This window comes from Amblyomma maculatum, chromosome 10 (genome assembly GCF_055883805.1).
Source record: "Amblyomma maculatum isolate TAMU_Amacu chromosome 10, ASM5588380v1, whole genome shotgun sequence".
Taxonomy (NCBI): domain Eukaryota; kingdom Metazoa; phylum Arthropoda; class Arachnida; order Ixodida; family Ixodidae; genus Amblyomma; species Amblyomma maculatum.
In genome coordinates, this window is record NC_139353.1 from 3,246,281 (window position 1) to 3,274,101 (window position 27,821).

The 27,821-nt window shown below is 45.7% G+C and overlaps 2 protein-coding genes across 3 annotated transcripts in view; one reads left to right on the forward strand and one right to left on the reverse strand.

Annotated features, from left to right (window-relative positions):
• Positions 1-372: 372 nt before the first annotated feature.
• Positions 373-26,383, reverse strand: LOC146175412 (xaa-Arg dipeptidase-like). Its single transcript, XM_084581762.1, has 6 exons — positions 26,152-26,383; positions 21,173-21,318; positions 17,219-17,368; positions 4,983-5,124; positions 2,201-2,443; positions 373-707 (listed from the first exon to the last, which is right to left on the reverse strand). Exons 1-6 carry the CDS (start codon positions 26,381-26,383, stop codon positions 373-375), a joined length of 1,248 nt encoding a protein of 415 aa, XP_084437888.1.
• Positions 7,059-27,821, forward strand: part of LOC146175413 (PI-PLC X domain-containing protein 1-like) — a 46,775-nt gene continuing 26,012 nt past the window's right edge. Inside the window, exon 1 of one of the 2 annotated variants that reach the window (XM_084581759.1) lies at positions 7,059-7,125. In XM_084581759.1, the coding sequence (XP_084437885.1) occupies positions 7,093-7,125 (33 nt within the window). In that variant the 5' untranslated portion in view covers positions 7,059-7,092. Of the gene's footprint in view, positions 7,126-25,980; positions 26,394-27,821 lie in introns of those variants that run through there. The other variant, XM_084581761.1, reaches the window with a different exon arrangement.

Genomic DNA, 27,821 nt, shown 5'->3' on the forward strand with positions numbered 1-27,821 from the left:
CACACACACACACACACACACACACACACACACACACACACACACACACACACACACACACACACACACACACACACACACACACACACACACACACACACACACACACACACACACACACACACACACTAAGGGTGTCTGCGAGTGTGCACACCAATAGTGGCACATCGTTAATAAATTATAATCATTATCGAATGACACCTGCCCAATTCACAACGCACAGGTCAAGTTCACTTATTACACACTGTCCTTTCCAACCCGGCGCGCTACCCTACGCCTTTCCACATGTGCCACGTGCAGCTTGGAGCCGCCTTCAGTCCTCAGTGCAAGCCTTCAAGTACGTTTATTCAGCCAAAGATAATAAAATACTTTTCACGATAGCATCGCCTTCAAGTCATCTTCCGGAGGGAGGCTCAGGGCTGCGAATTCCTCCTTGGCCTGGCGTAGAAGCTCGGCGTCACTGAACAGATCGAGCGCAGTCAGCGCCAGGCACTTGGCGGCCCTCAGCGTGGGCGGCTGGGAGTCATCAGCGTTGGCCACGGTTGCAAACTCCCGCGTGTGGTTAACCGCTCCCTTGACGGCCCTACCCTGGGGGCCGATGCCGAACACTGGGTGGATGGTGGGCACACGATGGGAAATGTTGCCACAGTCCGTCGCTGCACCGGACGGCGGCAGGTTCTTCACAAAGTCGTCCACGAAGCACGCGCCTGAAGGAGGAAAGAAAGTGGTTTACTAACACTCACTGTTGATGAACATGAAATTAAATCTTGATGATACAAGCTGAAACGATTCGGTGAATTCTTAAGCCTTCTGTTATGCATGGAATTGGTTTTAAAGCGTCATCTCTAATGGTTACATTTCTTAAGGTCATATTTTCCGTAATCCAATCTCATGTGAGCCATGGTTTCAAAATGGAAATCCAGCGTGACAGTGGAAGCGATAACGTTTATATAGCACGCGGCCAAGGTGGTACCATAAGTTGTGGCCAAGGCGCGGTACCATACCACGTGACTAGAATAGAGCCCACGTGTTTACACAACGAACCTGTAACGGTGGTGCACGGGCACCGTAATTAAGACCTATACTTTCGTTTCACTATGTATAGGACAGTCTGACTGGCATCGAGGTTGCACCCTTTGGTGCCATCATTTGTATAAAATTTAGGACTGCCCGTTTCGCGCAGAAGAATCAAGGCTGTATCAAACGATTTCGTGGTCACGGAGCATAAAATTGCTAGTTTAGTCAGATCGCAGTCTACACGAGGGATTCGCAACGACGAAATTTGATCCCCAAAACCTCCCCAGTACGGTCTAACCGTTTGACGCAGGACGTTCCGAATAGTGCGAAATGATCCCATGAATACAACGGGTATAGAGAAGGTGAATATACACCATGTGATCCGGATATAACCAAAGTTCGCTACAATATTGACAAATCAGCTTATTCAACAACGAAAAAAATACAAAGTATATTACTACAGCAAACACTCGATAATCGATCACTGCCTCATTGTCGCCTCATTTTTTCCACAATCATTTACTATGGCAGGAAGAACATAGAGCTTAGACTACTGACTTTCAGCAGAAAGTTACCCATCCTTCTTTGAAGCATATTTGGTCACTCTGTCCTTTTGGTGCAGCGTTTTATTTAGGAGAAACATTTGCGTGCGTGATGCAAAACTGAAGAATACACAAGAAACAAGCATTGCAAAGGACCATCTACGACAAACCAGATATCAAATACGACTGAAAATTTGATGTGTAAGCATCCAAACCACGCTGCACTGAGGGACACGGCTTTCAGCCCCACTCATGGTAACATCGAACCACGTTTTTATACAGCCTAAGTATTTCCTCGGTCTCTAACGAAGCTTAGCATTCAGGGCCTGTAGAAGTTCCTACCTCATAGCAGGGGACGTGAAAGATACAAGGTACGCTTTCTAGAACATGATCGCCTGTATTTTTGAAAGAATTATTTTGCCAGCTATTCTACAGACGTCTGTACTTTAATTATTTAGTATCCAATACTTTGCAGTCAGTGACAGATATTTGACTCAAGCTATGACTAACTAGCCTGTTGGATCTGTATCCTTTTGGTTGCTCTTTCTCATTTTGTACAAATGTCACTTATCCTTGAATTAACACCCTCCGAAGAAAGTCTTTAGGGTGAATAAATAAAACATTCGCCGCCGAGGCCTCACCGAGTGCTCGAGCATGCTTGCCGTACGCTCTGGCAATAGAGGCGTTGTGGATGAGATGCATGTACGCGGTGCCCTTCTCGATCTCCACTGAGCAGCCGGTTGCATCGGCTGCTGCGTGGAAGCACGCTTCCACTTTCCCCAGCAGTTCGACCAGGCCTTCGGTGCACGGAGACCGAACGAAGTAGCGCAGTTCAGTCTCCTCGGGCACGATGTTGGCGTACCTGCCACCTTGCGAGATGACGCCTGCGGAGGATGTATGAAAGAATAAAGAGCTTGAAACGAAACAAGCTTTTGAGCATTCGGTTGTATTCAAGTTACTCTTCGCCTTTGTGAGGTTTTCTCTATTGACACTACTTGTGTTGTTCTGTCGGCCAATCATAGATGCACAACATAAAGAAGTGAAAGTATTTTTGATTAAAATTGTGGTCTTTGTAGTTTCAGTCACTATACAACTTGAAACGCTATTAAACGTATACGTATGTCTGTGCGTGCACTAACTTCCAGGTGGATGTCTGAGAAAAAAAGGCATGCTCATACGAGCTATATCAAGCGTGCTTCAAAGGCGAAGTATCGCGTTAAGCAAATAGCTGTCAACTTGGTACTGCTGTAAAGTAGTAACTGCGCGCAGGTATAACGTAAGAAACGTGACGGCACATAGTTGTTATTGGTCGCAATCGAGTCCAAACTGTCATGTACGACCGAATTCGATGCGCCGGAAATAGGAGAGAGGAAAGAGAACAGATTCAAACAAGCTTGTTTCACTAGGGTAAGACACACGATCCACATTTTTTTCTCTAAACTGTATTGTTTTCTCCAGCTTCAATCCAAATAAAATGAATAATTTTTGATGCAAGGCTCAACAGACCAGGTTTCTTCTGACCCGGAGCCCGAGCCGCGCGCACCGAAACGCACCGCCCTAAAATGATGGCGAACAAATAAGAATGACGAACTCACTTGAGGAAATGTGACAAGGGCGAAGCGACGCGCAGCGCGCGCACTCTCAGTACTACTTATTTACTCTGGCAGAACGCAAAGCATGCGGCTGCTTAAGTGCTTTCTTCGGAATACAATTCCAATGCCGTCATCATTAACACGCAGGCAAATTCTTTCTCGCCGCAATTTCAAGCTCTATTTTTCCTTAGGTATACGCATTATTTCATCTCTACCCACTCTCCGCTATTTCCGAAAAAAAAAAAGAAAAGATGTCCTTTGTCGTCGAGGTTTTTCGTGTGCTGCACGCAGCAGAGAGTGTATTGAAGAGCGGAAAAGCCACACTGAATGAATTGTACTCATGCAGTAGTGGAAAATGGGCTGCAGGGAGAAGCAGCGACACCCATGTAACCCGGAACAAAGAATTTCAAGAGTATCCAATGAACTTCTGAGGGACGGTCGATTGGTGATTCCTAAGAGTGTACGACAGTAATATAAGTTATGGCCAGCATTTGCGAATTTCGTCAGAGAATAGTGTGGTCCGGGATCTACAAGATCTGTTTAGTGGATAAACAATATATTTCCTCTCATTGAACTATTAGCCAAATGCCGCCGATATGCTATGCACAATGTTCTGTCAGGATAACTAGATAACTAACGTTGCCTACGTAAAGAGCATTCCTTACAAAAATTGGAGCTGACCGTTTCCTCCCAAGAGGCAGGCATGACGTCTTGCTCGTAGACTACCGCTCTGTGTATTTGGAAGTGGCCTTATTCCCTGGGTCATCCTATTCAACGACAGTAATTCAGAGCGCGAAGGCTGTCTATATACGCCGATCAGTGAGTGCATGAATTCCTAGTCACTGACAACGGTCCTCAGTTCAGTGCAGTAAAGTTCGCGACATTCGATCGTCACCGATTATGGATTCCTTCTTATAACCAGCAGCCCACCTTACCTTTAAAGCAACGCAGTTAAGCTGAGGTTGTGGCTAGGACAGTGCAAAGCTATCTGGAGAAGCCGCAAAATCCCTGCGTATCTCTACTGCGAAAGCATGTGAGGCCTCTACACGATGGCTTGAGCCCAACCGAACTCCTGATGGAAAGATGACTGCACGGTCGTTTACGAATATACTTCTACCCCAGCTGAAACCGCAGTCTGTTGACCAAAATGTATGCGCGAGGAAACAGGGCAAAAACAGTAGAAGGCCGAAGCAGAAGCATGTATTTTACCAATGCTGTCACAGGAGACGACTTGCGGCTATCAAAGCTTCAGTGCGCCGGAGATGTCGCAAGTGGAGTCAACCATCCATGTTCGGGTATTGTTACTACGGACACCAATATTGAGGTATTATCGCAGGCATGTCATCAATTTGTCAACAACTTTCGCTATAGAGCCGCAAGTGTCCTTAACTAGAAGGAGGCGGTCACATTTGTCTGGTGCCTGATGTTTTCTCTGTTCTGACGAAGGCACCAGATAGATACGGCTACTGAGTGTAATAGGGTTGTCCGTTTCTTGCCCGCAAGACCTTCTGAAAGCCAAAAATCCAGATGTGGCGTCAGAGCTAGGCTAATTCCAGAGGACTGGTGCACCATGGGTGCACAGGAGGGTACGCGAAATGGGACTCGGGACAAAAATATATTGTATCCATCTGCACTCGGTGCTGGCGTAATCTCCTCGCTCATTGCATATCACGACCGTCCCACGATGCTGGGTTTCAACCCCGGAACAGAATGAATTGTTCTTCAATTGCGAAGCTTTTCAAAAGCTGTGCAGATTTTTCTAGAATGCCAATGGCTATCGACCAGCTTATATGGGTACTGAAGAGTACGGGCTTGTATGAAAGCGTTGTACCGTGCACTCTCGTATCCGGCTTCAGATGCTGTCGCAGTAGACCGATGTTGACGTAGGCAGAGACAGCGGCGTCCAGGGCATTCAGACCTTCCCACGGTGTCGCTGCTGCGTGGGCCGCTTTGCCCTTGTACCGAATGGTCAGCTGTCAGAAAAGGGAAGCGTAGATTAAGACGGGAAAAATAAAAGCAAAATGAACAGTGCTAACTTCAAATCTATGATTGACTCATTGGCTGCCGAGAGCTGTTACGCGGCACGCTGCACTGCCTATATTACTATTGGGTGCTCGGTTCTAGTTAAGGCCTGCCTATTCGTCCCGTAAGTCACGCGCCTTAGCCAAGCAGTGCGAAAAAAAAAAAAAAACACCGCCCAGTCACGCTGTGCATGAAAGCGAATTCTCAGCGCGGTCTGTGCAGACTTGAAACATTTGCTCTAAGTAATCTGCGGCTTAGTCTGCAATAGAACAACCAATACGAGCGAGTGTACGGTGGTTGCCTTTTTCCCAATAGTTAACAGAAAAAGGAAGCGACGTGCAAGGACCATGTTTCCCAGAAAGTCAATATTTCGGCACTTTTACTGGTGACTGTCGACCGTAATTTATGCGAATATTCCCAATTGTCAGGAATAATCGCTGGCTTTTTTTTTTTTAATTTAACAGTGTGTAACAATTTCTTGGACAGTTCGGCTCGCAGATGAGGCCCAATTTGTGTTGTTGTTAGTTACACTTCACAAAGCACACGTGTAGCACACAACGCGCATCTTATAAACTGAGATAGTGTTATGGGAACAAATATTCCTGCTGTCGTCCAGATATTTTTATTCAACAACGTACAGTGCCAAAGCGACATGACACACCAGCATGACCGTGTCTAACTCACTGACAATGCCGCCGCCTCACCCGGCACTCAGTCGGGAGGAGGCGGTCATCCTAAGGCAAATACAAACCGGGTCACTCCTCGCCCTGGCAGTGCTACACGTCCTCCATCTAGACATCTACACGAGTGCTTAGTGCAGTGCATGTCAAGTGGGTCCGGCAGACCAATGGCACATCATGTGACACTGTGCCAGGTTCCCGACCAAAGCTACATCCAAGACATACCCACCAGAACTTCAAAGTGCTGTACAAAGGACATTCAACTATGGGCCGTTCAGCAGGCTCGGGTGCGCTCGAAAAGCCTCACGGCCCCCCACAAACGGGCCAAAATGAAGTAATGCAGAGTAGGGCATAACCCCGAGTCGACGCTTGGCCAGCGTCACGACGCATCAAACCGTCGTTTGCCGGCATCTCAATAAAGTCATACATACATACGCTCTGGTCGGTAAAGGTACTATACGTGACATCAAGGCGGCACTGCACAGATCTGAAGTGATCTAGAAAGGATTGGTCTGGGCTCGCGTTATTTTGTCCTGGCGGGTTTTATCCTGTTACTGGCTTCATTGAGACGTAGAAGCACCGTGACAGCAATGGCCTCACGCTGGTCTTTGTGCAGTTTCTCGGCGCGACCCTCAGGACCTACCAGTCCTGCTTTGCCTCGTCCACCTGTGGAAACACCGTCTTGGAATGGTCTTTGGATCCTTTCTACGGCATCCCCGATGCAGGGGCATTTCCTTCACTGACAGCCAAAATCATCATCGGCTTCGAAAATGTGGGCCCCGCCGGGGTGGTGCAGTGGTAAGACGCCCGACTACTGTGCCGGAGTTCCCGGGTTCGAACCCGACCGCGGCGGCTGCGTTTCGATGGAGGCGAAACGAAGAGGCGTCGTGTGCTGTGCGATGTCAGCGCACGTTAAAGATCCCCAGGTGGTCGAAATTACTCCGTAGCCCTCCACTACGGCTCCTCTTTCTCTCTGTCCACTTTCATTCCCACCTTCCTCCCTTCCCTTACGGCGCGGTTCGGGTGTCCACAGAGCAAGTGTGACAGTTACTGCGCCTTTCCCTTCCTGTGAACCAATTTAATAAATAATAATTAATAAATGTGGCAGCCGAAAGGAACTTCGCTGCAATCAGGGCATCCGGAGTGGCATCGTCAATACCGAGTGTGCCGCTGACGTCAGCTATAAAACCAAACATCTCGAGCGCTTTCTTCAGTGGGCTTGGAAGCACCGTGACAGCAATGGCCTCACGCTGGTCTTTGTTCTTTGTGCAGGTTAGTCAACCTTCATATGCATGTTTTAACTCCGATGAACGGTGTATAGTTGTGCTTCCACGCCCCGGAGCACTAATCCAGCTGTTCGGTGATCTTTTATTATTGATAGGCGGTGACATCGAGAGCAACCCTGGTCCGGATGAGGAGTACCCCTCTAACATTTGTGAAATGCTGCAGGACATACGCGAAAGATCGATTCGCATGGAAGCATCAGAGTTGAAACGAGACTAACAGACGGCAACGCGTGACATTGCCGACATTAAGAAGCGTCTTGAAGCTGTAGAAAATATAACGTCTGGCATTGATAACTGGAAGCGGGATCTTTGTCATACACGTAAAGCACTCGATTGTGTAGAAATGGAAACACGTGCGTTGCGTGCTCGTTTAGACGACAGCAAAAATCGTTCCCGGCGTGACAACCTTATCTTTTATGGGTTTCCTGACAGCGCTTCTGAGACTCATGAACAAACTGAAGAAAAAGTTGTTGGTCTTATTAACGAAAAACTCGAACTCTCTTTAATGAGTGACTGCATTGCTCGAGCACATAGAATCGATAGATTCGCAGGAAACAAAACAAGGCCAGTCGTGGTAAAATTTGAGACCCACAAAACAAAAACGCTAGTTTACTCCAAGCGATCTGTGCTCATGAACAAGGACCCGTCTATAAGGGAAGATTTTTCCGTATCGACACGTAAGGCGAGGAAGCGGTTAATTGAATACGCCAAACAGTATGATCTACCAGTCATTTTACGGCACAACAAATTGGCAATGAAAAATGCTACAACTATAATGTGGAAACTGATGTTGTATTTGAGGTTGGGCCTGCACTGTACAATGCTGACAGTGAGCCCCCGCGCACCCTCTGTTCTGGTCGTATTCTACTTGATGTGGGAAAGTAGGGATTCGCCAGGGGTGGCGGTACTACTATTCAGAGCACTGGCCCGAATGTTTTCTTCGTATCTTGCCCAAGAGAGACGACTTGTGTGGTCTGATAAATGATTGTAACGCTGATATTATTGCTCTTACAGAGACATGGCTGTTTGATAAGGTATTAGATAGTGAACTCTTTCTGTGCGAAAAAAATTACGACATATTCCGATGCGACAGATCTGAGAGGAACGTAGGCGGTGTATTACTTGCTATTAATCAACAAATCGAGACCTTTTGTGTTACCTTAACAACAAGTTTAGATATTATGTAGTGTTGTATAACGTTATGTTTCAGAAAAATTATTTTTGGTGTGTGCTATCGACCACCGTCTTGCCAGGCAGTTTCTGTGATGATTTGCACGATTGCCTCAATCAAATCTCTGTTCGCTTTCCGGGTGTGTCTGTCTTTCTGTTAGGGGATTTCAACTACCTCGACCTTCAATAGAATCAAGACAAATCAGTCTTGGTTTCGTCATGTTCGCATTCTGAAAATGTCCTTCGCATATGTTCTGATTTTGGGTTGTCGCAGCTTGTTGAACTACCAACTCGAGTCACTCTTTCCACGTCATCCCTTCTTGATCTTGTCCTTACGTCGTCGCCAGAAATCGTGTCCCCTATTATCATCTTACCTGGTCTAAGCGATCACGAGATAATCCACTTTACCCTCTCTCTCTGCCAGTAACACGTTCGCGTAGGCGTTTCAAACATATCAGAGATTACAGTAAGGCTGACTTTCTTGCTATTAACATCAATCTGGCCTCATTTTTAGATGAATTTTTGCCTGCGTACCTTGACCGCAGTGTTCATTGTAATTGGGAATTATTCAAAAACAGGGTTTCTGAATTCATAAAGAAAGCATATACCTGTAAAGAGAGTATATACTAACTCTGCTGGTCCGTGGTACAACCGGTATCTTAACCGTCTTTCCAATAAGAAAAAAGGCAAAATTCAGTCTGCTATCCGGTGGTCTGCGTATCAAGCTTCTTCAACAGCTTATTCAAATGCATTAACGTCAACCAAGTTTACCTTCTTCAATGAGACTCTCCCAGCTATGCTTAAATATAATCCAAAACAGTTTTGGAACACAGTAAAAGGCAACCGAATTAGCACTATAGTACTAGTTACTGAGCAGGGTGATCCAGTGCCTGACCCACTGTGCGCAACTGTTTTCAATGACACTTTCATCAAGGTTTTCTCCAGCTCCACCGGTCCTTCAACGCTACCTTCCCAGCAAGCATATAACTTCTTACCAATGGACGCCATTGTCATTTCGTCAGAAGGAATTCGGAGTGTCATTAACCATCTTAAAGTGTCATCCTCATGCGGCATCGATGACGTCAGCATCACATTCCTTAAAACTACTGTTGAGTATTCTTCTATTATACTGCAATGTCTCTTCTCGCAAAGCTTAGATTATCACATTCTTCCCGATGACTGGCTTACCGGAAAAGTCATTCCAGTGCATGAATCTGGAGATACTCACGATCCACGTAATTATCGGCCCATTTCACTTACTTCCGCCCCATGTAAGGTTCTCGAGCACATTATATTTATTCAAGTTGTTAATTTTTTAGAATCTAACCAGTCCTTTATTCTAAAGCAGCATGGATTTCGCAAATTCTTTTCGTGTGAAACACAGTTAATGACCTTCGCTAATGACCTTCACTAATGACCTTCATGCCTCTCTAGACTCTGGATTCATAACAGATTGCCTATTCGTAGATTTCTCAAAAGCCTTTGATAAAGTTAGTCATTCTCTTTTGCTTTTAAAACTGAGCCACCTTAACCTTGATCCTAACATACTCAATTGGATTCGTGCCTTCCTTAGTAACCGCACTCAGTTCGTCTGTGTAAACAATCACGACTCACAATCAGCCCCTGTACATTCAGGCGTGCCACAAGGATCGGTTCTTGGGCCATTATTATTTTTGATCTACATAAATGACTTATTGGTTTCACCGCGCTAACACATTGAACGACAGAAAAGACAAACACCACGGAGCGCGAACTAACAACTGGTTTTAATGGATGAAACGGAAGTCATTTTATACACAAAACGTGATCGTCATCAAACAAACATAAGCAACGAGGAAACATGAGGAAACAATCATCGCAGGGAACAAAGGCATACAGCTAGACACACTCATCGCGATAATCTAAGCAAATCAACTTCTTTCGCAGACAACCACAGTGATACGTTGCTGATACACATATCGGCCCTGACGGATTCTATTTCAAACGCTTCTGTGATCTCTCTTTCGTTTTTATTATCAGAATGCGAAATAACAGCGGTTTTTTTTTTTCAAATTGAGGCTTACATTTGCAGTGCTGGCAATGCGTAGCCAGCTTCCCTGGATGCGCGATTGATTTGCAATTGTTAGCATGCTCATTTAGCCTTTTGTTTATGCACCGACCCGTTTGGCCGGCATACTTCAATCCGCATGAGAGGGGGATGGAATAAACCACGCCTGTATCGCATTCGACGTGAAACCAATATGAATAACCAACTAGGCCCAATTCTCGCCATTTTAGCAATAAATGACTTGCCTCTTAACATCTCATCTAATATCTGCTTGTTTGCCGACGACTGCGTAATTTATAGAGTAATTAATAACACGAATGGCATTGCATGCCTACAAACTGATTTAAATGACTGGTGCCAATCATGGAAGATGGAATTAAACACATCTAAATGCAACTGCATGCGTATCCCTCATAACCAACAAACAGATCCAGACTACTTTCTTAATAGTACTCGTCTCGAATCAGTATCATCCTACAAATACCTTGGCATTAACATATCTTATAATCTTTCTTGGAATTTTCGCATCAAGCACGGAGGCCTTATGGAAGTGCGTTTTGAATAAGACCCTACACAGCGGTGTAAAACATCCTAGGAATGAACGGAAGAAGAGTGAACCAGTGGTTCTAGGCAACGTGAATGTGGCAAAAGACATCGATGACGTCCTGGCAAAAGGACCAAAATACAGCTTTGAGCCTTTCGTACCGACACATGAGTTGTTGGCTTTAACCGTCGCGTCGCAAGAAAAGCAGAGGAAAAAATGAAGAAAGGTGCGTTCTAGACGGCGTAGACAGTTTGACAAGGACCACACTTCAGAGGAGACCCGCTCCAAGAGGGAAAGCCTTGGCCGCTAAGGTGATCGCCTATTGCAACGATAACAGCCTGTCCCTTTTGCAAGCGGACAAAGAAGGGAGCTTTGTTCTCATGCCTTCAGGCCTTTACAACCAGAAAGCTTGTCAAGCCATTTCGAAGAACTTCATGCAAGTAAAACCGTCCATCACAAGGATAAAAGGCACAGCTGTTGACCTGTGCAAATCCCTGGAGCTGCAGAGCTTGGCAAGAGATATTTTGAACTCTACTGTGAACAATTTGTCCATGTTCTTTGCAGTGAAGACCCATAAACCAGATGCGCCATTTAGAGCCATAGTTAGCGAGAAAGGTACATGGCAGCAAAATATTAGCCGTTTTTTGCTTAAGAATCTGAAATATTTGCATGTTTCGGACCCTTTTTCCACAAAAAGTTTTTGATGTAGTCAGCGTGTTGGAGAAGGAAAAAAATGTTGGTTACGCCTTCTCCGTAGATGTCGTAGATCTTTTTTAACTCGGTGCCCCATAGCGACCTGTTCATCGCTGTTCGACACTGCATTGAAGCTAGCGGGACCATTGCATTTCAAAACAAGCCAGGGGTTAGCGTTGAAAATTTCATGTCTCTTTTAGAGTTTTATATTCAGTCCACTTTCATCCAGTTTGACAACCAGCGGTTCCTACAACGCCAGGGCATTTGCATCGGTTCATGTGTAGCTCCAGTCTTATGTACTATTTTTCTTGCATCTCATCATCATCATCATCATCAGCCTGATTATACCCACTGCAGGGCGAAGGCCTCTCCCATATCTCTCCAGTTAACCCGGTTCTGTGCTAGCTGCATCCACTTGACCCCTGCGAACTTCTCAATCTCATCCTCCCACCTAACTTTCTGCCGCCCCCTGCTACGCTTTCCTTCCCTTGGAATCCAGTTTGTTACCCTCAGCGACCATCGGTTATCCTCTCTTCGCACTACATGTCCTGCCCATGTCCATTTCTTCTTCCTAATTTCCACTAGAATGTCGTTAACTTGAGTTATTTCTCTGACCCACTCTGCACGCTTTCTATCCCTTAATGTTACCCCTACCATTTTTCGTTCCATAGCCCTCTGGGTTGTCCTCAACTTAAGTAGACCTCTCTTGGTTAGCCTCCACGTTTCAGCCTCATAGGTGAGTACAGGCAAGATGCAACTGTTGTATACTTTCCTCTTGAGCGATACCGGTAAGCTGCTAGTCATAATCTGCGAGTGCTTGCCAAAAGCGCTCCATCCCAATCTTATTCTTCTTGTTATTTCCTTTTCATGGTCCGGATCTGCGGTTACTACCTGTCCTAAGTAGATATATTCGCCTACTACTTCCAGTATTTCGCTACCTAATTTAAACTCCTGTTCCTTCCCGAGGCTGTTGAACATTACCTTAGTCTTCTGCATATTGATTTTCAAGCCTACCTTTCTACTTTTCCTGTCTAGGTCATCAATCATTATTTGCAGTTCATCTCCCGAGTTGCTTAGCAAGGCAATGTCATCAGCAAATCGCAGATTACTGAGGTATTCTCCATCTACCCTTATCCCTAACTGCTCCCATTCCAAATCTCTGAATACTTCCTCTAAACAAGCTGTGAATAGTACTGGGGAGATTGTGTCTCCTTGCCTAACACCTTTCTTTATGGGAATTTTGTTACTTTCTTTATGCAGAACTATGGTTGCTGTGCAGCCACTATATATATCTTCCAGCACTTTCACGTACGGCTCGTCTACCCCCTGATTTCGCAATGCCTGCATCACCGCCGAGGTTTCAACTGAGTCAAATGCTTTTTCGTAATCAATGAATGCTATGTATAAGGGCTGGTTATATTCCGAGCATTTTTCTATCACCTGATTGATGGTATGGATATGATCGATAGTAGAGTACCGTTTCCGAAACCCTGCTTGATCCTTTGCTTGATTGCAGTCTAAGGTTGTCCTGATTCTATTAGCGATTACCTTAGTAAATACCTTATACGTAACAGACAGTAAGCTGATTGGTCTGTAATTTTTAAGGTCCTTAGAGTCCAATTTCTTGTGAATGAGGATAATGTTTGCATTCTTCCATGCTTCCGGTACCGTCGATGACACCAGGCACTGAGTATACAGGGTGGCCAGTTTTTCTAGCACGATATCCCCCCCGTCCTTCAGCAAATCTGTAGTTATCTGATCCTCTCCAGCTGATTTCCCCCTTTTCATAGTTTCTAGTGCTTTCTTGACCTCGTCCTTCGTCACTGGTGGAACGTCTGACTGTTTTTCCCTACCGCCAATCTCATTACGGTCCTGACTACTTTGGCTACTGTAGAGATCTGTATAGAACTCCTCGGATACTTTGACTATCTTGTCCATATTAGTGATGACGTTACCCGCCTTGTCCCTTATCGCATACATCTTGTTTTTGCCTATGCCCAATTTCTTCTTTACCGCTTTAAGGCTTCCCCCGTTCTTTACAGCATGCTCAATTTTCTCCATGTTATACTTCCTTATATCGGCCACCTTGCGCTTATTGATTAGCTTTGATATCTCGGCCAATTCGATCTGGTCTGTTGGATCTGTTGACAACATATTTGCATCACTAACTGACGACGAAACTGTCCTAAAGATTTTTAGATATGTAGATGATTTTTTTGTGGTTTTGAACAGACATGACACAGGCCGATATGAGGAGACTACTATGAGAATATTAGAAATGTTTAAGCAACATGGGAAGGGGCTCTCTTTCACATTTGAGCTTCCTGAACAGTACTGCCTCCAGTTTTTAGACCTGAACATTAAGCTGGGGGACAGAAGTGTGTGCTGGCGTTACCTACCTAGGGCGAAGAAAGATTTCTTGCCATTCGATTCGGCCCAGTCCAAACCTTTTAAGACGGCTATGTCGCCTTCTCTGTGGAATCTGCACTCCTCAAGTCGTGCTCTCACATGATGCGGGCGAGCTTCCAGGGTGAGGTGAGTAGACTGCGTAAAGCAGGGTTCCCAGGCCATGTTTTGGCTGGCGTCACCGAAGCATTGCTACAAAAACTCAAGGGCAAGCCAAAGGGGCAACGTCGGAAAGAAACCTTTCGTGGAGCCAAGGCAGTGGTGAAACCTTATATCCACAAAGTGTCCCCCAATTTAATACGAGTTGGCAACAAGTACGGAGTTGCTATGGTCTTCTCCGCTTCCTGCAAATTGGCCAAGATGTGCCCCAAGGTTACCAGCAGTGCTAAAGCAACATCGGGGTGTGGAAAGAAACACTCAAAGCCCTACGTAAGGTGTGCCACGGGAGTGGTCTACGAGATCCCCCTTACGTGTGGCAAGGTGTATGCCGGTCAGACCGGGCGCTGCGTTAACGAGCGTGCCGGTGAACATTACAGGAACGCATCAGATTCGTTCGGAAGCCCACCCACCCATTGCCGCTCCTGCTTTGATGAAAACAGAAAAAAGCTGTGAACCACGATTTGGAGAGAATAAAATTCTCACCAGAAAAAGACAGATTAGGTCACGAGCTTGGAGAAGCCTTTTTTATGAAAGAGAGAGATAGGGGGGGGGGGGGGGGGGGGGGGAGGGGGGGGGCAGGTGTGTCAGCACCACTTCTATATCTCTGCATGAAAGTGATCATAGATTATTGAAAGATGCGAGGTTATGACAAGTTTTACCTGAGGGCGTTTTTTTTTTTTTCCTTTTTTTTTTCGTCCTACCTTTCAGGACATGCGCAGGCGTTCACCGCCTTCGGGCTATATATTTGTACACATGTATCTTTCAATAAACTTAGTTGGAGTCAGCGCCTGTCCCGTTCGTCTTTCTGTGTGTTCCGCCTAACATTTAGCGCTGTTTGTTTTTTTCTTTGGTTAAACACAATGTCACACCAACTAGCCTAGCAAGAGATACTGTTGAAGCACATCACTTCGAAGGCTAACCGCATGCTTGGGTATGGCCGCAGAAATTTCTCTTCATCGCCACCTTCATTGAAAATGTTACTGTACACCACACTTATCCGTCCGCAACTCGAGTATGCATCCTCCATCTGGGACCCCGGTAATATCACATCAATAAATGAACTAGAGGCTCTGCAGAATCAAAGCGCCCGTTTCATAGTTGGAAATTATCATCGGGCTACAAGTGTTACGCGTATGAAATCTAACCTCAAGCTTCAGTCACTGTCTACTCGCCGTAAACTTTCACGCATTTGTCTTTTCCACAAGCTATACTACCACAACGTGCAGTTGACGGCTACCTGTATAAAAGAGCCATCTTTCATCTTGCCTCACATCGACCACATTCAAAACGTTGCTGTTCCCACTGTAGGACAATGACCTGCTTTAATTGCTTTCTTTCTAAAGCATGCAATGTCTGGAACCATCTTCCACACGAAGTTACTTGCATCATCGACCCTGCGCGCTTCAGAGCCGCATTAATCGCACTGTTGGAAACTGATTAAACCCAAGTTGTTTCACGAATTTATTTTGGATGTTTTTGTTTGGTTTCTTTTCGTTGACTCATGTGTACTATATTCCTTTTTGTTGAATTTCGTTTTCAGCAATTTTCAATAGAATCCTTTCGTGCCACGCTTCCTCTTGTTCTTGATTTTGTTTTGTTTTACTACTCCCACCCCCTCTGGAATGCGAAAGCCCTGAGGGTACAATAAATAAAATGAAATGAAATAGAACACGCTCTAGAAACGCTTATGGATGGCCATTGTTCTATCGGTTACGGATGGCCAAAGTAAAGGATCGCATCACTACCATGCTCACGGTCACCAGTATAGAACCCAAGAGGCGGAAAAGAGGTTACTTATGACCCCCCGAATACTAAGTTCGCGACGACCTCGTTGTTCCAGGAAATTTGTGAAAATCGTCAATCCATTTTTAGGAGCGGCCACCCCTAACTGCCTGCATCTGCTCTTGTTGACCGCACTTACACTCTGAACGACTACTGTGTACGAGCTCTACGCATTGCACACTCTGTGTGTGCTCTTAATTTACCTCTTGAATGAGCAGCGCTGAAGGAGGCGTGTTTTATTCACATTACACAATATTTACTTAAATACCCGTATGAACAGCATCGCTGAAAACGTCTAAAGGACACTTTGAACCACTAAAGTGCGATGAGGCGAAAGCCATTATAGCGCGGTGAATCGCAGCCCTCCACTACGGCCCCTTTATCTCCCTCTCTTCTTTCGCTCCCACCTCCCTTCCATTACGGCATGGCACATGTTCCCGCGGAGAATTGTGCCAGATACGCCCCGCCGGGGTGGCGCAGTGGTTACGGCGCTTGACTACTGTTCCCAAGGATGCGGGATCGAATCCCGGCCTCGGCGGCTGCGTTTCGATGGAGGCGAAAAGAAAGGCGTCTGTGTACTGTGCGATGTCAGTGCACGTTAAAGAACCCCAGGTGGTCGAAATTTCCGGAGTCCTCCGCTACGGCGTCTTCCATAGCCTGAGTTGCTTTGGGACGTTAAACCCTACAAACCAACCAACCAAACCAACCAATTGTGACAGATACTGCGCCTTTCTATCCTGTAAATCAATTTCAAATGCCGCTGATGCCTGCTGTACTAACGCCTCCTAGACATCTGGGTCTGTTTGCTGTGTGGTGCGGCGTTCGAGGATGCGCCAAATGAAAGGCGCCGCACGGACGCCTGGATGGGACGCCCGGCGGGGTCAGCATCGGCTATGCATGAATCGCCTGGTGACGTCGGCACCAGTCGTGATGGTACATGGCGCACCTCTTGCCGAACACAACCAGCATCCCATTGAACGCATCAAACTTCCCCGGCGTTTTATAATTCGTTTACAGGAAATTAAAACCCCGCTATCATCCACGCGGTAGACAAGGGGAATTATGTACGTTTCACGATCCGGGGCGTGGCGCAGTTGGTAAAGCGCACGGTTGGGGATCCAAGGGATGGAGGTTCGATTTCCGGTGGAGTCAAGTATTATATATTTATTTTAAGTATCTCCCTCGAAAGCGTGACACCTGCCGACAGCCTCTGCGGACAGCTTCTGCTGACAACGATGAGGAATTAAAGGTTTTCGCTTTAATATATACCCATCCCACCTGGTGCGTCGCTGTGAAGGCAGCCATCAAGAAGTCCTTGGGAGACGGATGAGCCATGAGGGCCGCGTCGACTCCCTGCAAGGCTCCATTTCGTATCATGAGCTCCTTTCCGCACAAGTTCTCCTCAGCCGGGGTACCCAGAACGATCAGCTGTCGGAGAAAGGAAGAATGGTTGCCGCAACTGTGTATATCCCATATATATGTAAAAAGATGCGAAAGCTGCTTGAAGTTGCCTCTAATCCCTTCCTTTCAACCCGATAACAGAAAACACGCATTCTAAATACCACTCCATTTCTTATTTATTGCTCAGCGTTTATATTTCAACGAATGAACGTTAAACGCCCAGTTCTCCAGAAAATCCAGCGTCGGCCGTCGTTGTGAACGAAAAATCACAAACATGGCTCCGACACATACTTTATAGTGTTCTAGAATTGGGAAATGTGCCGTCTTCGGCGCGCGGCAATGGGAGCGACGTGGTCGCCGGAGCGATGAAAAGCGTAGGTGGCGCTGTCAGCCGTAGGAGCGCATCACAAGCGCGCGCGCCGCAGAGGAAACGCTTGGGGCGTCTGCTTCTGCGGCTCGTTTCCTGCGTGAATTTTGTTGCATCGCGTTGCTTCTCTGGCTGTTGTACTATGGCGCGTTGTTGAGCGAAGAGCGATGATTGGTCAAGCAGAAAAATACATGTTTGCAGAGAGCACAGTCACAGTTCCGTCCGTCTCGTATGACTTTCGCCCCCCCCCCCCCCCCCCCCTTCTTTTACTGAATGCTCTTTTCCTTTCGTTCTTTCTTCTTGCTCATTGCGCGCTCTTTCTGCTGCCTTCCCTATTCGAACCCTTCCTTTCTCGAAATACACTCAAAGCATGGTTGACTCAAAGCATTGTTTCCTAAGCAACAGCACCGCGGAAGGCCTTCGGGTAACTTTGCAGTCCACAGTCGACCTCATCGACTACTTATCTGCAAAATGCGGTTTTACAGACATTATCACATCGAGACTAAGCCAAGACAAACTAGAAAACCTCTTCGGCATCGTGAGGCAATTTAATGGCTGCAACGATCATCCCACACCGGCTCAAGTTTTAGTGACAGTTAATGCCCTGGCATTTTACAACTTAGCGAAGCCCCCAAAGACAGGAAATTGTAAATGCCTTACTTGGAATTAGCCGTACAAGCAAGAAACCTACCCAGCTTCTTTCAAATCCTATTGATGAGCTTGACCGTTTGGTTGACGAGGGATGGCTCGAGGACGTCGAAACTACTTTGAATTCCCTTCCTTGAGATGACCACAGATACGTCACTAGGCACAGTTCTAGCCGTCTCATAGCTTATATTGCAGGATATGTCGCTAGAAAGTTCATGAAGAAGTCAAAATGCAGTACTTGCTCCGCTTATCTCATTACAAGCAAATCGTGCGCGGCACAAAAAGAAGAAAATCAATTTATCTCAAACTTCGACCACGGAGGTCTTCTTTATCCGTCCTCGGAGCTTGCAAAGCTCGTGCTCACACTGGAAGAGTCTTTCATGGTTTTTTTTTTTTTTTTTTTTTTTTTAGTTCAAGAAAGATTAACGCAAATAGCAGGCGTGAATTTGCGTTGTTTTTGCAAAGCGCAGAGGTTTCCAAGCTTGGTTGCCCTACTCATGACAAAGAAATGACACTTAACATAGTGAAGTTCTACGTCCTCATGCTATTGCGTTTTTATGCCAAGTCGCTAAACCAAGAGCAGACCTCTAAAGCAGAGCAGGTAAAGCACCTAAAGCTGAGGAGGTGCAAGTAATCGTGTTTGAGGACTTTATTTAATCATTCTGTCTTTCTCTTGTGTGTTTTCAAATTTAGCAGCTTAATTTATTCACGGCCTAGTACAGTTCCTTAATATTCTCCTACAGATCTGTACAGTTTTATACGTTTGTACCATATTCTTGCACTAAGTAGCGATTTTTTTTTTTCACGTCGTCCATTGTGTGGTTTCGTTCATTGCTATGTGCTCTCATTCATTCATTTCGTTTTGAGTAGAACTGCCAGTTCATATGTACTCGCCCACATTTAAATAAAGTCATCAGTAAGCGCTGGCATAATTTCTGTCTTCAAGCAATCTTCGCATACCTCTATTTACATGTAGCGCAAAAAGTACGCTAGCCTGGCCTAAAACACCATTCACTGCGTTTTCAGTACGTGCGAGCGTCGATGGAAGACTTCAGTCTAGTCCGCATAAACCGGTGCATCCAATATTAAAAATTTACGTGATCATAGAAATACGTTAGACATTCGTCATTGAACTTCCCGCTAGCGTTCGAGAAATAAAGTACCCATTAAGTTCAGGAAATATATCTTGCCGTTGCTTGTCAGTTCGTCGGCAATCTGTATCTTACATAGCCGCTTATTTTATAGGGAACTAGTTGTTTTGTTCATGAACATAACCGTTTTAATACATTTAGACAAGCGTGTGGGAGCTAAAGCGACACAATTTCTTGCTACGCGCCTTCGGAGTCCGATTGAACTAGCGGTGACGAAGGCGGTTCACCCAGCTGTCTGCTCCGCGCTCACTGCGCTCCTCCTGCACACAGCGCCCTCTCTCCTGTCATCGCTGAAACGACCAGTTCGCCGGCGGCAGACGGCACACTTCTCAATTCTAGAACACTATACATACTTGCTAGTAGACGCATAACATATATCCTTGCGTTGGTTAGATTTTTTGACGCTAAGAAAACACATGACATGGCAACTCAGGCTTCGCCTTTGAGAAGCGAGGGTCAGACCAGAATGCAGCCCTTCTCCAGGACCGCTGGGCCCCGGGTTAGGCCAGGCAGCTATACGCTCGCACTGTTTGGTGCTTTATATCTAAGCCAAGTGGTTATTCACATAATACAGCGCCTTAAGGCTCTGTACGAATGAGGGTGTGTGAGGTAAATTAGAGGCACAAGTGGAGGGTTCAGTGAGCATGCGGGTAGCAAAGTGCATTTATACCCGAACGAGGATTTGACAGTGAAACCACTAACGCTATCACGTCATACCCTTACAGGAGGAGCTTAAGTGTCCCCTGTTTCTCTTTTTATTGTTTCTTATAGTGAAAAAGCTGCTTTATGGGTCAGTGCCCATGTCGTTCGTGTGTTTATCGCTCGCACAGGTGACGCACACACTAAATAAATAATTTCTCACCATTAAAGGTGTAAAGTTGTCCTCGGGCTAATACACTACGTAAAAAACTGCAAGACTCTTAACAATAAAGGGTTACTGGTTGTCTACCCTACGTTGCGTAAAATGGAAGAGGGACGTATAAGAAAAAGCGAAATATAGAAATGCGGTCTGAAAGCCAAACACCACTGCAGCAGTGTCCTGGGCATTGTAAAGGTTGCCGCACGGTGCGGCCTCAACAGATCACGGCATCCGCTTTGTAGGGTTTAACGTCCCAAATCGCCTCAGGCTATCAGAGATGTCGTAGTGGAGGACTCCGGAAATTTCGACCACCTGGGGTCCGTTAACAAGTACTAACATTGCACAGCACATGAACACCACAACGTATCGCCGGGATCGAACCTGTGTACTCCGGCGCAGTAGTCGGGCATCTTAACCACTGCATCATGGCTAAGCAAGTGACATTTGCACTACGAAAGATGTGCGACGGTGAAGCAGTGCTGTTCTATCTATAGGTGGATAACCCGGGGACATCGCTCCACCGTTAATGGTAAGAAATTGTTTAGTGTCCAGGTAGCATTGGCTGCTTTGGCCTAGCTGTAGAATTCCCTTTTTGGCCATAAACAAGTTCGCACATGCGAGGGTCATTTTGTTTTACACACTGCAATGTTTTCCTTCAATAAGAAGTCTCAATCCCTCCCAATTACGTGTCCTCCACCTTAATATATTTTCCCCAGATATTTCCCAAATTCTGAACCACCATATCTACCGACTGCATCACGTATGTCCGCGGAACCTATACCGTGCCACGTATCCGGGCATCATACTTTGCCACGTATATCCGGGCGCCTCTTCATGGCCTCTTGCACTGCCAGGGCGGCTCCCACGGAGGCCTCGGCGATCAGGTTGTGTCCGCAAGCGTGGCCGATATCTGGAAGGGCGTCGAACTCGCACAGGAAGGCCACGCAGGGCCCTGCATCAGCCACGTGATTGATAAGGAGTAAAGATAAGGACAATATGCACAAAGACAGAGTAAACTTTGTGCTCCCAGACTTTCGTCCCAGATTTTCGCGTGACCTTGTGCCAAGTTTTAGGGATTACTTTTAGGCGGGACAAATATCTGGCTCGGCTCGCGGAGAACGAATTCGATTCCACTTTTAATTCAGGGTTATTGTCCTTGTGTACCACGATTGTTCATTGATTGCTGTATTGATTGATAGATTGACTGATTGTTCCATTGGTTTGATTTAACTTCATCAGGTTTAACGTACCAAAGTGACTCAGACTATTAAAGACCTTGCAGTGGAGGGCTCCGGAAATTTCCACTACCTGGTAACATTTACTCACATCGCACAGTGCATGGGCACCTTGCTTTTCGTCGACAACGAAAAGCGGCCGCCATGTCCGGGATGATTGATTAATTAATTGATTGATTGGTTGGTTGATTTTTATTTTATTTTTATTTTTACACACTGCAGCTCCATCCGGAGCTATAGCAGGAGTGGGAGGCGAACATGATATAAATAAAATAATTATACAATACAGTCAGTAGAGCAATAAGAGGACAGAATTGAAACAGAGCAACAACACTAATAACGGCTAGAGGTTACTTAACTGTATGAAATAGTCAGTGTGCGATGGCATCAGTAAAGTTTTGTAAAGGAAGGGAGCGAATTGAACCAGGAAGCTTGTTCCAAGCTGCGATGGTGCGAGGGAAGAAGCTGTTTTTAAATGGATTATGTCGAGCAAAGTAGGGGACAATATTAAGCTCATGGTAGTATCTGGAGGCAGTAGGCTAGGCTGGAGTAATTTAACTGTTAGATGAAAGTCGATAATGAGCATGAATGATACAAGAATTTCAACGATTCCAAATGCCGGCGACGTGATAGTGTAGGAAGCTGTAATTGATCGAACAAATCAATACCATGAGCTTCGAGGAACACCGTAGTAATCGTTCAAGTTCGATCATGCAGGTTTTTAACGTGCTCCTAAACCTCTCTAAATGGGCGTTTTTTGTAAAACTCGTTTCTCGACGTAAATTGGGCTGCCGCGTAGGATAGGTTTAAGGAACGAACTGTACCAGCACAAAACTGTTCTCGCATCCTGGCAGCCAGGACTTTGTCTACAACGAAAAGAAAGTCAATGGGCATAAATGGCATCTGCATTTCTCGCACAGCTGTTAAGTGCATGCGTACTGAGATAAATAACACCTATCGAGCTGCCATCAAGAGAGGACATATCCATGCAGCATAAAAAAGGTAATGAAAAACAGCAATAAAATTACATTAATTAATATCAATTTATCGATAAATCTAAGCCAATGATCTGCTACTGTGACGTAGGTATTCAGAAATGTAAACAAACTATTTCTAAATAACCACATTACAAATGAAATTACTTTTGCTTTGTTACAATTAAACCGCTTATCCTCTTTGTGTTAGCCTTCGCGTTTAGGCTTTGCGTTTGTCAGGTAGGTTGCCTCGAAAGCAGAAAATCCGCGCGGTGAACTTAGGCCAGCCGTCTAAAAAAGGGGAGCGGCATCACTAAGCCTTGAAAACCATACTGAGAATGAGAATAGCTATGCCACCTTCCAGCACTGCAGTGCACTGAAGGCTGGGCCTTCAGGAGCGTTCAGCACCAATAGCATGGCACTTATCACTCACGGACAGCCGACAGTCAGCGTTTGAGCGACACCTTCACTCTACACTGCGCGCTTCCCAAATGTTTGCAGCACAACGAAAGGCAAGGGTGAGGAGCAAATCCAGAAAACCAGAAAAGCACACATACCCAAATTCCAAAATTGGTCGGACGTACATAGTAAAAACCATTAAAAGCGCATCTCTCCGCCTTCCAGTTTTACACCTCGTGTAAAACTGCAACACACTCACCATGCGCAACATGCATCGTCGTCTTCGATCATCGCGTTACACTCTCATCGCGATACACTCTCTCGCTGTACCACCGACTGCGCCGTGAACTCCACCTTCGCCTCACCGCTAGTTCAAACCGTTGCTCTCGCCGCCACATGACAGCTGCTTAGAGAGGGTTCATAAGCTACTTAACTGAATCTCACTTCCTCTCTCTAGCCATGCATGATGCGGTGTCTGAGACGTTGGTATGTACACTGTGTCGCAAGTGTCAGGCTGAATCGGACAATCCTGCTAAAGTAGCCAGACGCGACGCCTACCTCGCTTGCCATTAGAAACACAGTCGTGCTAGATTTGCAACTGAGACTCACGAACAGCGAGAAGCCCGGCTGGCCCGTGCACGTAACGCTTTACTTAACAGGAGCAATTGCGCTCGCTAACTAGGTTCAGCCGGTTTGAACCCTGCCAGTTTTTGTTAGATCCGCATCTCATTGTCTCCATGTAAGCATTTGCAAAGTCCTGCATCTCAGTGCCGTCAACATGACAGCTGCTTAAACCAAACAATGGATGAAAGGAAATTTAGAAAGAAGCGATCGCTTTCGAGTTACGTGCCCAGGTAGAAGACTGGCAAAAAAACCATGATTATCTGGTCGCTCACGAAGGTGGAAAGGCCGCTACGGACCACACGTCTCAACCCCTGGCCGAACAATTGCAGGCAATCGCTTCAACGCGACTAGAAAAACCTTCGGGAAATGCTGAGCGCGCTGGCCTGTCGCAAGAAGAAAAGCTGCGGTGTGCGCTAGACCTATTTCAAGATGGTGGCTAGTAACATCTACAACCAAGTTGTTATGCCCGTAACCTTTTCATGCTTACATCTATACTCTTAATTACGGGAGGGGCAGCAATATTTTGAAATTCTAAAAGCTGATAGGTTTATAACTAGTAGCTGACTACAGGTCTCAAACTTGACCGAGACGCTATGGCTGAAATAGTTAAATAGATAATTATAAAAGATTAGTTACTGAGCCTACTAGTTAGAATTAATTCCTTATTTTCTGATTTTCTCTAAGACTAGTACCACTGTGCCACAGAAGCCGTTTTGATAATTCAAAATGCCTATTTTTAGACACTAATACCGGGCTTTCATGAATGCATGATGTCTGCGAATATCTGAAAACGGTGAATAAGGGTTCTCAGGAAAACTGCTTTCTTTGTCACCAGATTTGAGGCCGTGTTTTGAACTGAAACAAAAAAAAAAAAATGAGGAGACTTGGGATTCGCCTTTAAGCGCATGAGGCTGCAGGTTTAATGGCTCCCGTCTACAGCTCCCCTTTCGGGTCCTCAATCGCGTTCATGCACTTTGCTGCTCACCTAATAACTTAAAGCTTAATTTATTCCTCGGAATCCAAGGGTGTCGGAAGGTTTGATTCCCCGCTCAAACCAAGCGCCTGAGTTGGTAGCTGCTGCCAGCGTGACCTTCTGACGTCATTACTAATAAGTTATCCCCCCCCCCCCCCCCCACACCGATATTCAACTACCATTTCCAGAACCATGGTCTCGATTTTACGTCGTCTTGGGATAAAATATATTCCCGTTACACGAACAGCTTCAGAAGGGAAATGGCAATTTGGCCACCTCTGCTGCCAGCCGAGTTCGCGAGACGATGAGCCCGAATAAGCAGTCCCGAGACAATAAGGAGCTGATATGGATGAAGAATTGATAAAAAAGAAAAGTGCAGGGACTAATGAAGCATTTCAGAAATTTTACCAATTCAGCGATTACGATATGTCTCATCTATGCAAGCACAATTAAGGTTTCTCCGTGAGGCAACTTTTCTTCAAAGAGGGGAAAAATTTACCTATTCTGACAATGGAGCTGATTTGCGCTGTAATAAGAACATCTGAAGTGCTTGAAGGAGCTGGGACGACTAGTGGACTTCATTGTACGCGTCAACATAAAGAGGAATTAAAAATAGTTGCTTTCTACATGGTTTCACCACAATTGCGGTTCTGGCTGAAGCTGGAGAATTCTTCAAAAATGGTCAAATAAAACTGCAGAGACACGAGATTGCAGAGACACAAATTAAAAGATCACCGGGTAAGCGAGTAGCAAATCTTATGTATGCGAACGAATATCCGCGTGTGGATGTACAGACCGGAGTCATTAACAATTTTGCATTATATGTATTCACCTTAAAGGCGAAGAAGCTAGCATGAATCCTAAATAGAATTTTGTGCGTGCCTCATTATCGCGAAAACTCCTTCTATCCGCTCCAACCATTGTTATTAACTTCAAATTATTGTCCAGTGTAAAGAATTTCCTCATTAAAGTCAGGTTAAACCATTCGCCTCCTGTTCCTATTTTTTTAAGTCGCCGAAAAGAGTAGGAATAGTCAACCAAAGTGCAAAGTACATTTCAAGTGATCGCCTGGCGGCGTTTTGTTTCTCCATCGGTGGAGAAATACTTGGAGCGACCTTTTATCGTCCGCCTTCTTCCAGCTTGTGTCGTGTAGAAGTGTAAACCAGAAAAGGCTTGCAAGTTTCAAGCATTGCATCAACCTTACCATGCATATATCTCGTACACTCGAAAGGTCCTCCTTTACTGTCACACGCTTTCGAAAAACTATGAAGATTATGCATGCGAAGCACCTACATAAGTGAACGAGCTCCCAGAAGACAGGTTATTCTAATACTTTCTCCAGCACACTTTTGTTATTCGTGCATATCAGACGTTCGCAACAGACGAAAGTTCCCGATACTTGCGACACAGGCGACGTGCAGCGAACCTTAATAATCAGCTGTTTTTCCTGAAAAGCCACACGCGTTTGGACGTCATCGCCTCTGACTCAGAAAGGCATAATTACAGCCAGCAGCTGGCACATGAGTCGCCTAGACATCCAACCATAGGGATAATAAGAATGAGAGAATTGCCGGCCGTACCTCCCGACCCTCCGGGCGCGTCGAATTCTGCCTTGAAGGCAGTGTCCAGGAGGTAATGACGCGTCACGTCGAACCCGTGCCGTTCGAGGAAGTCTGTCAGCCAGGCGTGGCATTGCACCTCTTCAAGGGCGACCTCCGGATGCTCCCAGACGAAGCGACTAAGCTGCCGCAAATCCTGCGAATTTCTCTCGACGACGTTATGCACGAGATCCCCGAGGTTGGCGGTCGCCATCGCTTCCACGGTAAGACGTACGCTAGGATGTACTGTTGACGTGGAGAGTAGAAGCGATTATGTGTCCGCGTTTCAAGAGCTGAAAATTTTTTTTTTTTCCTTGCACTCCTGCGCACTTTCTGGAGAACGTCCACCAGCTTGTCTGAGCTGCTACCGCAGCGCGGACAAAGCAAGCAGTGAGATGCAAGGCCGGCATCCTTTGCACTTTGGAGCACACGACACGCCCTATCTTGCGATCTTTTTGTGGTATGTGGTAAACAGGCGAACATGGGTACTTAAGGACCTATTGCAGAGTGCTGAAATGTTTCCCTTTTCCGTTTCAAGCAATGCTTATCTGTAATTTACTGCTTGCTTTTCCATTCTCAAAAAATGTCTGGTGTCTCTGTAATGTTTGGCGTCTGGAAAATGAAACAAAATATGATTTCTGCTCGTTGCATATTCAAGTTACTTTCTTGTGTTGGCTCTATATCGTCACTCCGAAGCTTAGGCCGGCGCCAAAGAGTTACGGAGGTGTGCGGTTCCGTTGTTGTTTTTTCTTCTTGAATTTATTACCTCCCCTTTATGATCTCTTCTCTTGAAGCATGAACATCCAGAGTCGAAAGTTTGCGACATAGTTGACTTGAAAGCTTGAAAGGGAGGACGGCAATGTCAGAATCCGACTGTCAGCATAAAAAGCAGGTTCAGGAAAAATGCACGTATATTGATCACAGTGAGTGATTTAGATGCCCCATTTAGCTTGTATTTTATCAAGAGGAAAACAGAAAAAAATCTTTTGACACATAATACATGCTGTACTATATTGAAGCGTGCTGTTGAAATTACTTTATAGTGTTTACTGCTAAGGACCTTGTCGATAGTCAGTGATGTCGACCTACTGCCGCGTCATCGCTTTTCAATCTGACATTCGGCACTCAGGTGGTCCTGGAACTGGTTCCTGCATGAGCGAGTGCATATTCCTTGAATAACCCACATTCGTTAATTGCTTTGCTCGAGTTATTTGTGTAGAATTTGCCATTTTTGCATGCCTTTGCACCACAGTAGGGCTTGCACACTGTAAAAAAATTAAGACCTTATTTGCATCTGCTGCCTCTCACACGTTACCTGAAAAATTAATGCACACCCTGCTCACCTACACGCGAAATTATCAGTGGCTTTGCGATAAAGCTAACAGTCCTGTGTTCAATGCGCGCGCACAACGAAAACACCTAAGGACATAGAAGAACGCAGCGCAAAACGATAAAAATCATTCGGCCTCACTTGTAGAGTTATTATCACAAATATTATTACGCAGCATTTACACAGAAATTGGACAAAAGGGGTGCAAGACTTGCTGACTACCTGGGCTTATCACCGTCACCTTTCGGTGAGATCGGCTTATTATTGTTATTCCATCATCTGCGCCCCATATATATACGAGACCCGCCACACGTCCGAATTA